Source organism: Rhinatrema bivittatum, chromosome 3 (genome assembly GCF_901001135.1).
Source record: "Rhinatrema bivittatum chromosome 3, aRhiBiv1.1, whole genome shotgun sequence".
Lineage (NCBI taxonomy): Eukaryota > Metazoa > Chordata > Amphibia > Gymnophiona > Rhinatrematidae > Rhinatrema > Rhinatrema bivittatum.
In genome coordinates, this window is record NC_042617.1 from 25640652 (window position 1) to 25655468 (window position 14817).

General features: G+C 46.5%; 1 protein-coding gene across 1 annotated transcript in view; it reads right to left on the reverse strand.

Moving 5' to 3' along the window:
- ALK (ALK receptor tyrosine kinase) overlaps positions 1-14817 on the reverse strand; it is a 248482-nt gene that overhangs the window by 111303 nt on the left and 122362 nt on the right. Inside the window, 1 exon segment of the mRNA XM_029593009.1 lies at positions 135-266. Within this exon segment, the coding sequence (XP_029448869.1) occupies positions 135-266 (132 nt within the window).

Genomic DNA, 14817 nt, shown 5'->3' on the forward strand with positions numbered 1-14817 from the left:
TGTGGAGAGAACGTATAGCACGAAGGTAGCGGTGGTGGGGCCTAAACGTTTCAGAGTCTCAAAATTCCGGGAACAACACATGAGCGCTCCTCATTTCAGCTAGCATGGAGAGAGCAGTGATCCCACTTCCTTACCTTAAATACGTATGTTGCTCCTCCACCACCACCTCCGCCACCGGCCCATTCGTTCACGCTCCCATTAACTTGAATTTCGTCTTCAATTTCATTATTCTCCCCAACGCATACCCTCCGTAAAATGGGACTGTCCTGTGTGTGGAAGCGCACTAATAGTTGGTTTTGGAGATTTGACATTTCACTAGACAACTGCAACATGACCGTAAAGGAGAACGTAAGGATCTTATCATTTATTTGTCTAAAATTTTTGTTACATGGTATTTAAATCACTTAAGAAGCACTTTTCAATAACTCTGTGATATTTGGTTAATTGTCCATGATTCCAGCACCAACCACTTTACCTTGAACATCCGGTTTTCTGATGAATCAGGATTGGGCATGCTCTAAGTCGTGACACCCTAAAAAAGTACTATTTGTCTGAAATATCATTGAGGCCACTCAAGATGGTTCAGTGATTTTAATGATTAATTTGAAAGCAGTTTGAAATGTAAATATACACATATATATATATACACCCCTACAAAACAAACTAATACCTCCCTCAATAAATATTCAATCAGTATTAAACCTTTATTACAATATTTTGAAAATAAATTCGACTAGATTGATTTTCATAAAAACCTGTCCGTTGCCTTTTCTTACAAGTAAAGAATATTTCAATTTTTGTTTTATATCAAACATCTCTTAAATCACCCACTCACACACACACACACATCTATATTTTTATTTTATTTATTTATTTAATGTGTTTTGTATGCCGTCATTCGGTTTCACCATCATAACAATATCATTGTATGGCCCTGTACCTTTTTATGTTATTATTGTAGAGAGAGACACACAATAGTACTTTTCAAAACCGGAATATGTATTATATAATACCATATATTTTTAGCACAGCTATTTCTCTGATTTATTTTCTTACATGCTCATTTTCTAAACAAATATTCTCTGTGGGGCGGATTTTCAGAGCCCTGCTCGCGTAAATCCGCCCAAAACCGGGCGGATTTACGCGAGCAGGGCCCTGCGCGCCGGGAAGCCTATTTTACATAGGCCTCCCGGCGCGCGCAGAGCCCCGGGACTCGCGTACGTCCCGGGGTTCTCGGAGGGGGGCGTGTCGGGGGGCGGGGCCGGAGCGCGCGGCGTTGCGGGGGCGTGTCGGCAGCGTTTTGGGGGCGGGTACGGGGCGTGGCTACGGCCCGGGGGCGTGGCCGCGCCCTCCGTACCCGCCCCCAGGTCGCGGCCCGGCGCGCAGCAGGCCCGCTGGCGCGCGGGGATTTACGTCTCCCTCCGGGAGGCGTAAATCCCCCGACAAAGGTAAGGGGGGGGTGTAGACAGGGCCGGGTGGGTGGGTTAGGTAGGGGAAGGGAGGGTAAGGTGAGGGGAGGGCAAAGGAAAGTTCCCTCCAAGGCCGCTCCGATTTCGGAGCGGCCTTGGAGGGAACGGGGGGAGGCAGCGCGGCTCGGCGCGCGCAGGCTATACAAAATCGATAGCCTTGCGCGCGCCGATCCAGGATTTTAGTGGATATGCGCGGCTCCGCGCGTATCTACTAAAATCCAGCGTACTTTTGCTTGAGTCTGATGCGCAAGCAAAAGTAGGCTGATCGCGCTTCTTTTAAAATCTACCCCTCTGTGTCGTTGCACACCATGGAGAGATCTGTTGCAAAGTTCACAATAAACTCCACCAGATCCAAAGGTGATCAATGAACAAGCACCCTCAGTTCAATAAATACGTTCCAGCAGTCAAAAAGGTAAATGGTGAATGGACACCCTCCTCATAAGCAGAGAAATGCCTCTACAAAAGCTATTCTATAATACAATTTTTTGTTACACAGCAGAGGATTTAAGGTTTATTGGTACTTATATACCGTTGTCTCGGCGTAGCCTTCACAGCGGTTAACATGATAATAAAATACAATAAAAGAAAATTACAAACAATAATAATAATAAGAGATAAAATTTAACAAGTGAAAATAAAAGATATCCTAATAAAATAATATCAGAAGCCATAAATATTAAACCAATAAATACTAAAAGACATAAAACATGCTTTCAGTATTAAGTTAATAAAAAGTCAAAGCCACGTATGATTGTACAACTGCAATGGAGAGAACAATTTTCTATTTATTCTTAGAATACAGGTGCCCCGCATGGCTTGAACTCAATGATAGAGTGGGAAACCTTTCTGTAAGATCATCAACTGTCTTGAGCTGGATTTGAAGCCTGATGACGTCATCTGTAGCTGAGCCCCTCCATGGATTTGGCGTGCATTTTTTCCTCCTCAGCTGTGCATCAGGAGGATATAAATAGTTCACGCATCTCGTGATTTTCAACCTCATTATGATTTCTCAATGTCTAATTAAGCAGAAGGAAGGCTGAGGTAAGCCCCGTGCGGGTGGCGCTGTGTTTTAAACTGCTTTATTATTATAATGTACAGTATGGGTTTTGTTTTATGGGGCTGAAGGTTTCATCCCCGTGTAAGTCTCAAGAAAGATTTTTTTAAATTGTATTTCGACATTTCTAAAAATTCTTATGGAGTATCTGTTTATTTAATAATGCATTTTGTGACACATCCATGATTTCCTGAATGTTGAGGGTACATTTTTGTACTATTAAGTAATACTGTGTATATTTCCAACAATTGTATTTGCTTTTTATATATGCAGTTATAGTGAGTTATTCTCAGGATGGGGGTCCTCTTCGTGATATAGACTCTTCTTCCTGACAAAGCCATTACCAGGTGAAACAGGAGCCTATGTTGAGGAATGAATGGACTTCGTAGGACAACCTTTTTGACCCCGCTCATGCAACATGCAGGTGCGGACTGCAGGAAAATATTAGCATGTGGGATTTTTTCAAAACCAGCCTATGGGGTATTTGATGCCCTCATGTAATTTCCCTGCAGCACATATGTCAATAACTCTCAAAAGCACACCAAGTCAACCCTGAAACTTGGCAGGATTGAGCAAAAATATGTCCAAAATAAACTTCATCTTTCCTAAAAAAACTATGAAGTTGAGCATATTCTAGATCAAGGGTAAGCAGAGCTGCAACCCCCATTCCATCTATTCAAATTGGTTGGGCCCCCTACACATCTGCTTATATCTCTTATAGAGATATATTCTGGATTCCTGGTCTGGCTCTTGAACCAGTTGCAAGTAATGACACTGCCAGCCAATGTCAGACACACACACGCTCAGTCACAAACCAATTTTTAGATTGCAGAAACTTTATTGGCCCATACACACTGGCGTATACAAAGACACATACTCTTTCTCAGACTCAAAGACACACCCACACAAAGAGTGTGTGTCAGAGAGAAAGACACCCACACCTACACACTCTCTCTCTCACAGATAAAGTGTATATGGCTATGTCTCTCTCACTCATTCTCTCTGACACACACACACACACACACATAGACATGCAACTGTTGTGCTGCTGCTTATGTGCTCACACAGTGAGTGCCCCCAGTCCAGCATGGCTGCATCAGGATGTAAAGTTCTTGCTTGTTGCCAGCCCTTCCCCATTCTGCAGCAGGCACCCTACCTTTCCCAGTCTCATTCTCTAAGAGACTCACTGGTTCCAGGGCCAGCTGCTTCTCTCAGAGCTCAGTGCAGTCACCTCAGACAGAAGTCTCCCCAGCACTGCATAGGTACTTCCTCCTGTTTTACGCCCCCTTCCTTCCTGTGCCTGTAGCTTGCCGCCACTTCTCCGCAACCCTCCCACCACTCTAGTGCATTCCCAATGACTGCAGGCTACACAGTCTGCTGCCTTTATGATGCCCCAGGCTCTGCTCTGCCTACCGACTCCAGGGGAGAGGGGATAAGAAGTGACCCCTACTGTTCCCTGGGCTTATAAAAACAGAAAATTAAGCCTGGCTGAGACTGGGGAGAGCCACCAACCCAAAGTAGCACAGCTCCAGGTGGAATCCTGCTTTCTCTTGTGGAGCCGGTGCAGCCAGAGCTGGTGCGAGGGTCTTAGGTGTCATAGGGCGAACCTTACAGCCTTGCACACACTCCAGGCACCACCTTACCACAAACAATTAAAAATTATGCATTTATAGTAACAGATTTTACATGAAAAAGAACATTCAATGTTCTAAGGCAAAAATATCACTTATAACATGTATATTATTTGCATGCACTAGGGTACCAGCCAGAAAACTTTGCAAAAAAAACACCAGCAATCATATGGTATTAGGACTATTGTAAAGCATGTCAGCCTTGAGAAAGCTTTGAGTAAACTGAATTACAATATAATAAACCTTCCATATGAAAACAACACTAACTGCCAGCACTCAAACAGTAACAATCTTAACAATGAAAAGGAATAATGCAAATATTATACCAGGCCCTAAAACACCAATACACCTGATATTAGGATAACAGAAAAAGTCAAGCTGTTATAGATACTTACACAGAAACTACACACTAGTAGATACCTCACTTGAGTCACACATGCAGAATACACATACCCTCACCAAATACAGAATAAAGAGACAATAAAGTTGAACTAGAAGCAGGACAGGCAAAAACTGAATTGGAAAACCATAACAAGACAGACTCCGTATGCAGTGCAACGATGGAAAAACAGAAACATCACCATTCCTCACTAAACATCAAAAATAAAATCAAGATATATAAAACATCAATCATAATAGTAAAACCATGTTCATAAAAAGAATAAATATTTCAAAGCAGCTGATTAAATGATTAAAAATATATAACATTGTTTTTTAAATTTTCCAATCAAAATATTTCAAAATACCAGATGCATCAAATAACACCCAATAATTAAAATGAAGGCTTAAAAAAATTCCCTTGCTCTCCATACCTGGGAACTTTAGATTCCAGTCACCCTGAGATTGTCATGGATTAGTCAGGGATAGGAGGTGTGCACAAACTTTCTCCTGTCTCTCATATAAACACTCATGTTCATTCTCACACAAACTCCCTTTTATATTCTCTCACGCACACATGATGACTGGCTCACAAACTCTGGCTCACATACATGCTCACTGGTTTAAAAAGTCCTCTTGCTCACACACATGCTCACTGGCTCACTCACTGTTGCTCATGCACATGCTCTGGAAAGCAAAGCAAGCCTGACTATTATGCAGTGCAACAATGGGAAAACAGAAACATCTTTCCTCATAAAGCATTAAGCAATAAAGTCAAGAGACATGAAACATCATTCATAATATTAAAACCGTACTAATAAAAAGAATAAACATGTCAAGCAGGCAACAGACAACGAACATCCAGTAATTAAAATAACTCACAGGTTTTTTCTAATATTTCCCAAACACCAAATATTTCAAACAGCAGACACATGAAATAATACCCCAAAATTTAAAATAATAGGCTCTCCCATACCTGGGAGCTTTTGATTTCCAGTCACCCACAGATTGTTGTGGACTGGGGGAGGAGGCCTCACAATCTTTATTCTCTCTCCCCTCCCCTTAATATACTCTCATGTTGTCACACACAGAGACTTTCTCTCACTCACATATATGCTGTCACATACACAGGCTCTTTCACTCTCGCACACACACACACACCCCGTCTCAGCCTCTCACAGACAAATGCAGGCACTCTTGCTCTGTCATACATACAGAGTCTCTCACATATACAAAGGCTCTTTCACTCTCTCTCTCTCGCACACACACACACACACACACACACACACACACACACACACAGTCTCAGCCTTTCACAGACACATGCAGGCACTCTTGCTCTATCATACATACAGAGTCTCTCACATATACACAGGCTCTGTCACTCTCTCTCTCTCACACACACAGTCTCTCTCTCTCTCGCACACACACACACACACACACACACACACACAGTCTCAGCCTCTCACAGACACATGCAGGCACTCTTGCTCTGTCATACATACAGAGTCTCTCACATATACACAGGCTCTGTCACTCTCTCACACACACACAGCCTCTGTCTCTCTCGCACTCTGATGCAAATTTGCAGGCTCTCTCACACACATACCATGCAGGCTGTCTCATACATACACGCAGGCTCTCTCTCATACACACACCAAGATGTGCTCTTTTTCATACACACACATATAGCTTTCGAGCCTTCCCTTTTCTTTTGGCGTTAGGATGGCAGTGCTGCTCTTCAGTGCAAGAAGGGAGGTGGAAGAAGACCACTGCTACCTGCTGCTCCTGCAAGGTGGGGAGGGGGAAGGGCTCTGCCACGGCCCTGCAGGTTTCTCTTCGAGCCAGAAAGGTGAAAGAAAACACCCACATGATCGGCACGACTGGCCCAGCAGGGGATGTCTGATCACCTGATAGGCCAATCTACCCCTGGTGACATCTTCAAACTTTTAAGAGAACTGATTGTTCCTCAGCACAAAAAAATACTGAATTATATCTATACTGAAGGGCTCTGTGCTTTGATATGTCCCCTGTAGTTAGATTTAGTAGATATTTATGAATATGTAAATATTATTGTATTTCTTGCATGCTATGTGTGGATGTTATATTTTTCTAAAAATATATGACTAAATATATATCTTAAAAAACTGAATAAAAATTGGAAGATTAATGATGAAAGCTTTATTTTTTTCAACCTTTATGCTCCTGATATAGAAGACCCGGCCTTTTTCCAAACCATTTTTTCCCAGTCCCTGGAGGTTGGTATCTTTCCCCTAATATTAGGGGGAGATTTCAACTTGCCCTTGGATATTTTTAAGGACAGGAAATCATATACTAAACTTTCTCAATCCAGGGCTCATAAAGCACTGCTGGATTTAATGGATTCTGCCAAACTTATTGATCCTTGGCGATTGTTTCATCCCACAGACAAGGATTATACCTTTCTCTCATCCGCTTTCCACCTACTCCAGGATAGATTATTTTTTAACTTCCTCTAAGCTCACCCCCCAGATCCAGGAAGCCCGTATTTATCCAATTCTAATATCAGACCATGCAGCAATCTCTCTCAAACTATCTCTTACCTCCTCGAGGCAAGTAGATAAACTATGGAGGTTTAATTCCTCCTTATTGGAGGTCTCGGAATTTCTCACATTTCTTGATACTAAAATTGGGGAATATTTCTCTCTCAATGACACCCCTGAGGTCTCTGCTTCCACACTGTGGGCGGCCTTCAAAGCTACTATCAGAGGGGACATTATGAGTTTTAGCATTAAACATCATTGTTACCAGCATGGTGTAGGTTGTGGACCCTTGGCCTGAGCTGGGATTGTCGCTACCTGGGAGGAGATCCCACCTCAGATTCCCAACGTCAGGAGGCGAGGCTAATGAGCGACAGGGGCCGAAGGCGGATGCTTCACCAATACTAATCCCGTTCCCCTCAGGTTGAGCCCTTGTGTTCCAGGGGCCAGCTGGACTTAGGTGGGCCCCTGTGATGAGGCTCCGACAAGGCAAATCTGAAGTTCCTGGCAGGCAGCGAGCAAGAAGTGTGAGGTCCAATCCAAAGTCCAGGGCAGGTGGCAAGCAAGAGGCATGAGGTCCAATCCGAAGTCCAGGGCAGGTGGTGAGCAGGAGGCATGAGGTCCAATCCGAAGTCCAGGGCAGACAGTGAGCGAGAGGCATGAGGTCCAATCCGAAGTCCAGGGCAGACGGCGAGCGAGAGGCGTGAGGTCCAATCCGAAGTCAAAAGCCAGGGAGATCCATCCAACGAAAGGGAGCAGGAGCGGGGACCGGAGAAGGAGGCAGGAGCGGGCACAAGGAAGACCGGAACAGGAACTCAGGTGACAGGAACAGGAGAACCAGGAGCAAGAACGTAAGAAGCAGCACAGCACCGAAGCACAGCCAAGAAGACCTGTTGCCAAGGTGTCCAAGGATCGTCAGGAGTGAGCTTTTTAAAGAGCCGAGCCCTGACGTCAAGGGGGAAGGGCCAGCAGTGTCTTCCTGCCACGGGCGCTTTAAATCTCCCCAGAAGGCGCGCATGCACGCCTAGGGCAGGAGGTTGTCGGGAGCTGTGCCAGTGGCATCCTGCGCACTGGCAGGCCCATGCCGATGTCAGCAGGAGTGGAGGCCCTCTGGCCTCAGGAAGTGGTGCGGAAGGGGGTCCCGGCCCGGGCCCAGGACGTGAGTATAACAGTACCGCCCTCCTAGGCCCCCTTCCAGGGGGTTTTGGCTTTTTGGGGTAAGAAGCATGGAATTGTAGTAGCAGATTTTTATCCAGGATGTTGATGGCGGGTTCCCAGGAATTCTCCTCTGGGCCAAAACCCTCCCAAGCGAGGAGGTACTCCCATCTACGGCCCTGCTTTCTTACATCCAGAACATCTCGGACTTGATAGGTGGTGTCATCATCAGAGGCTATTGGTTGTGGCTCCGGTTGTTTCCTGGTGGGCCAAGAGAGGACCAAATGTTTCAGGAGCGAGACGTGAAAGGAATTGCGGATTCGTAGTGATGGGGGTAAGCGAAGCTGGTAGGTGACAGGATCCAAGCGTCAAAGGATGGGGAATGGTCCAATATAACGTGGAGCCAGGCACATGGAGGGGAGTTTAAGGTGTATATTTTGGGTCATTCTCTTGACCTTGCGACTGGCCTCTTGAAGGAGTCATTGGGTATCCTTCCAAAGAGTGTGTAACTCTTGGGCCTTTAGCTGAGCTGCTGGAGATGGTACTGGTAGTGGAGGAAGAGGCTGTCGGCCATATACCAGGAGAAAAGGAGACGTCTTGGGGCTGAGGAGATGTGAGAATTCAATGCGAATTCTGCCCAGGGCAGGAGGGATGCCCAGTCTTTTTGACATGCATTAACGTAGCTGCGAAGAAATTGTTTTAGGGTACGATGGGTCCTCTCCGCTTGTCCATTAGCTTGTGGGTGATAGGCCGTGGTGAAGTCTTGCGAAATATTAAACTTTTTGCAAAGAGCTTTCCAAAACTTGGCCGTAAATTGCATTCCACGATCCAAAACAATATGCTGAGGAAGGCCATTGTTGTGCAAACTGCAGAGCAGAAGGAAGAGCAGGCAGGACATCAAAGTGTGCCATTTTGGAGAACCAGTCTATTATCGACCATATGACAGTGTTACCGTCAGAAGATGGAAGGTCTACCACAAAATCCGTGGCGATGTGAGACCATGGCTCCGTGGGCGCAGGAAGGGGTTGTAGTAGGCCCCAGGGTCATCCAGTGAAAGGATTTTGCTGAGTGCAAACCAGGCAGGAATCCACATAGTCATTTACATCGCATCTGATCGTGGGCCACTAGTAGAAGCGATGTAGAGTAGCCAAAGTACGAGCTCTCCCGGGGTGGCCCGCATTGCAGACATCATGGGCCCATTGCAGGACGGTGTTCCAAAGTCGACGTGGGACGACCATCTTCCCCAAAGGCACAGTAATGGTGGCAGAGAGGATGACCCGAGCCGGATCGATGAAATGGCACGGGGGTTCTTCGATGTCCTCTGGGATAAAGGAACGAGAAAGGGCATCTGCCTTGAGATGTTTCATAACAGGGCGGTAGCGTAGACAGAAATTGAAAAGGGCGAAGAAGAGGGCTCAGCGGGCCTGACGGGGATTCAGTCTCTGGACTTGATGAAGGTACTCTAAGTTTTTATGGTCCATGTATACAGTGATGGGATATTGTGCCCCTTTGAGCCAAGGCTGCTATTCCTCAAAAGTGAGTTTCACTGCCAGGAGCTCCTTGTCACCAATCCCATAGTTGCGTTCTGCAGGAGAAAATTGTTTAAAATAGAAGGAGCATGGATGAAGAGTGCCCATAGGGGAATGCTGGCTCAAGACTGCTCCCACACCCACAGAGGAGGCATCCACCTCAATCACGAAGGGCCGCAAGGGATTGGGATGGTGGAGACAAGGTTCCTGGAGGAAGGCAGTTTTTAGACGTTGAAAAGCTTATATGGCCGCGGCAGGCCACTGCTTTGGATTCGCTGTCTTGCAGGTCAAAGCGGTGAGAGGCAGTAATAGTTTTGCATAGTTATGGATAAAAGTCCGGTAATAATTATCAAATCCTAAGAGGTGCTGTAGGGCCCGCAGGCCAACTGGCTGGGGCCAGTTCAGAATTCTTTTGAGTTTTTCGGGGTCCATCTGTAATCCATGTCGAGAGACGATATAACCAAGAAACGGTAAACTTTCCACCTCAAAGGAGCATTTCTCCAGTTTGGCAAACAGATGGTTGTTTCAAAGACGCTGAAGTACACGGACAAAATCTTGGCGATGTGTTTGTAAGTCTTTGGAGAAAACCAGGATATCATCTAAGTAGATAACTGTGCAGCTGTATAAAAGATTGCGGAAGATTTCATTCATCATGTTTTGAAAGGTGGCGGGAGCATTGCATAAGCCAAATGGCATAACATAGTGCCCATCTCGAGTACTGAATGCCGTCTTCCACTCATTGCCCTCTCGTATCCAAATTAGTTTGTAGGCCCCGCGGAGATCAAGTTTTGAGAAAATTCTAGCTCCTCACAGGCAATCAAATAACTCTGAGATGAGCGGCAACGGATAGCTGTCCTTTTGGGTAATGGCGTTCAAACCCCTGTAGTCTCATCAGGGTCGTAGAGACCCATCCTTTTTCCCATGAAAAAGAATCCTGCTCCAGTGGGGGATGTTGACTGTTGTATGAATCGCTTAGCCAAATTCTCCTGCACATAGTCAGACATGGCCTTGGTCTCAGTAAGGGAGAGAGGATAGACACGCCCACGGGGAGGTTCTGTATTGGGCAGGAGATTGATGGCGCAATCATACGGTGGTAGAATATCCGCCCCTTGTTTCAAGAAGACGTCTGCATAGGAGGCATAGTGGGCTGGTAGACCAACAGGAGCCAGGGCGGTAGAGAGGCAGCGTTGAGTGGACGGTGTCTTTAGGAAAGCATCATGACATAAGGGACCCCACTGTGACAACTGCATGGAAGTCCACTCAAATTGAGGGGAGTGTTTTCAGAGCCAGGGCAACCCCAGGACTATGGGGTGAATGGCACAGTCCAAGATGTGAAAGGTGATGCTTTCCTCATGAAGGGCGCCAGTGCGCAGCGTGACAGGTATCGTGGTATGGGTGATCCTCCCTGGCAAGGGCTCACCTGAGATGGAAGAAATTATCAGCGGAGTTGGAACAAGACAGGTGGGAATCCGTAGATGCTGAACCAGTTATTTAAGAATGAAGTTGCCGCCTAAGCCGGAATCAACTAGATCCAAGGTGTGAAAATCTCGCCGATGATGGTTATTGGTAGTGTAAGCGGGGAAGCAGGATAAGTTAGACCTAGGGAAAGTCCCCCGATTTGCCCTAGGCCCGGACGTTTTCCGGATGCACTGGGCAATGGGCGAGGAGATGCCCTGCTCCTCCGCAGTACAAGCAGAGTCCTGCACAATGCTGTTGGAGGCATTCTTTGCGGGTCAAATGACTGCGGCCCAACTGCATGGGTTCTTCAGGTGTATCCGTGGGTGCAGCTGGTACTGGCTTGGGAGAAGGTGAACGGCGAGAGGGCCGAGATGTAGGTATTGGCTTCCTAGCGGTCGATAACTCCCGGGACCTTTCCTGGAGCCGGCGATCAATATGGCCGGCAAGGTCAATCAGGGCATCCAATGAAGAAGGTAACTCACGGGTTTCCAACTCATCCTTGATCCATGGGTTTAAACCGTCCAAGAAAATTGAGCGCAAACAGTCCTCGCCCCATTGAAGTTCAGATGCCAAGGTGCGGAACTGGATTACAAAGTCTGTAAGGGGACAGGACCCTTGATGCAGGTGCAACAAGTTGCTGCTGGACACCGTCTGCCATCCGGAGTCATCAAAGACGGTTCGGAACAATGAAAGAAACGTTTGAATATCCTCCAGAACCAGATCGGCTCGCTCCCAAAGCGCGGAGGCCCAGGTCAGGGCCTTACCATCCAAAAGGGAGAACATGTAAGTGGCCTTGGTAAGGTCTGTGGGAAAGAGAGTGGACTGCAGGCAAAAGTGCATGTGGCACTGATTAATGAAGCCGCGACACAGCTGGGGGTTCCCGGTGAAGTGTGGAGGAGCCGGGAGCGGTAGGACCAGTCGTGCGGAGGGAATGGGAGGCGAGAGACGCTCAGCAGACAGGGCGGACGCCCCCTGTTGGATGGAGGGCTCAAGGTGCTGGCTAGGCGATCCACCGCCGAGGCGAGGAACTCAAGGACCTTCTGCTGTTCCAGGATCTTCTGGGCAAGGCCTGGTATGTCCTGTCTGGCAGAGGCCTCTGCCGGGTCCATGGACTTGGCAATCTGTTACCAGCACGGTGTAGGTTGTTGACCCTTGGCCTGAATTGGGATTGTTGCTACCTGGGAGAAGATCCCACTGCCGGTTCCAAATGTCAGGAGGTGAGGCTGAAGAGCGACAAGAGCCGAAGGCGGACACTTCACCAATACCAACCCTGTTTCCCGCAAGTTGAGCCCTTGGGTTCTGGGGGTCTGCTGGACTTAGGTGGGCCCATGTGAAGAGGGTCCAACGAGGGTGAATCCGAAGTTCCGGGCAGGCAGCAAGCAAGAGGCGTGAGGTCCAATCCGAAGTCCAGGACAGGTGGCGAGCGAGAGGCATGAAGTCCAATCCGAAGTCCTGGGCAGGCAGCGAGCAGGAGGTGTGAGGTCCAATCCAAAGTCCAGGGCAGGCAGCGAGCAAGAGGCGTGAGGTCCAATCCAAAGTCAAAAGCCAGGGAGATCCGTCCGAGGAAAGGGAGCAGGAGAGGGGACCGGAGGAGGAGGCAGGAGCAGGCACAAGGAAGACTGGAACAGGAGCTCAGGATGCAGGAACAGGAGAACCGGGAGCAAGAATGCAAGAAGAAGCACAGCACCGAAGCACAGCCAAAAAGACCTGTTGCCAAGTCGTCCAAGGATCGTCAGGAGTGAGGTTTTAAAGGGCCGAGCCCTGACGTCAAGGGGGAAGGGCCAGCGGCATCTTCCTGCCGCGGGTCCTTTAAATCTCCCCAGAAGGCACACTCTCCTAGGGCAGGAGGTCACTGGGAGTTGCACCGGCGGCGTCCTATGCACCAGCAGGCCCGCGCTGACGTTAGCAGGAGCGGAGGCCCTCTGGCCTCGGGAAGCGGTGGAGAAGGGGGACTCGGCCCGGGCCCTTGACATGAGTATAACAATCATAAAAAGCAACAGGCTGAACTCACCAAACTGCATTCTGAAGTATCTTATTTAGAACAAGCACATATTAGTAGTTAGTTCATCCCCTAGTACATTATTAGCTCTATTTAAGGCAAGATACGAATACAATGAATTACTATGCCATCAAGCTGGTAAAGATATTTTTGTGCAGACGGCCCACTACTATGCAGAGAATAATAAATGTGGGAATCTCTTGGCAAATTATCTAAAAAAAAAAAAAAGAGAGAGAAAACGAATTCATGCCCTTAAATCATCCTCCGGGCAACTAGTGGTGATTGGTAAGGAAATACTATAGGAATTTCACAATTTTTATTATGAGTTATATAGCTCCGAAGTATCTTCCTCGAAGTCTGACATAAACCAATTTCTTTCACAATGGTCTCATCCCTCATTAACTCCCACACAGCAGTCCAAGCTGGAGCATCCGATCTCCATGGTGGAATATTCTAATGCCATTTCAGTGTTGAAGCCAGGAAAGGCTCCAGGGCCAGATGGCTTTCCAGTAGATTTCTCTCAAGCTTTCCGGTCCAATTTGATGCCTCATATGCGTAGATTCTATATGTTTCTTGCTTTCTCCCCTGACTGTTAACCTTTTTTCAATGAAGCATGTGTGGTAGTTCTTCCAAAGGTAGAGATCCACAAATGGTTTCCATTTACTGACCTACATCTTTACTCAACACAGATTACAACATTTTTACCAAATTTTGGCTACTCAGTTAGCTGATGTCATGGAATCCCTTATTCATCCGGATCAATCTGGTTTTATTAAACATCGACTGATTTCCAGAAATGCACACTTATTACTGCACATACAAAACCACGTGCAATCTGCACAATATCCAGTGATTGCAATGTCATTTGATGCTGAAAAAGCGTTTGACAGAGTAGAATGGAAGTTTTTATTTGCTACCCTACAATTGTTCAGTTTTGGACCTACATCTGCATCGTGGATTCAATTGCTCTATCACAGCCCAACAGCATTTATATATTTAAACAATAGAATTTCTTCCCGATTCACTCTCCAACATGAAATTAGACAGGGATGTCCGTTATCACCCCTGTTATTTAACCTGGCTTTGGAACCCTTTCTACTTGCTGTTAGGCAAACACTGGATGTGCAAGGTATTATGTATGGTACTGAAATGTACAAACTTTCTGCTTGTACTGATGATATACTTCTTTAGCTAGCTAATCCAAATTCCTCCTTACCTTCTCTGTTTTTGATCATTTCCGTCTTTTCTTCTCTCTCTGGGTATCGAGTAAACTGGCACAAAACTGAAATACTGCCTTTGAACTTTTTGGGAATGCAAGAGGATTTAACTGCATATCCTTTTCAGAACCAATCACAAGGGCTTAAATATTTGGGTATACATTTTTTCAGAGATACACTCCTCACCATTTCCAATTGTGAAACTTCCCTTCTTCAAATGCTACGTGATGCCATAATCCATTGGTCCCCTTTACATTTAACATGATGGGGTAGACTGGATTCTATTAAAATGGTTTTAGCGCCATGCTTAAACTTTGCACTTTCCATGATCCCGATATACTTTTCTAAAGATTCTTATAGACAAGTGGATCACTTGTTCTCACATTTTTTATGGAAATAATAAAACCC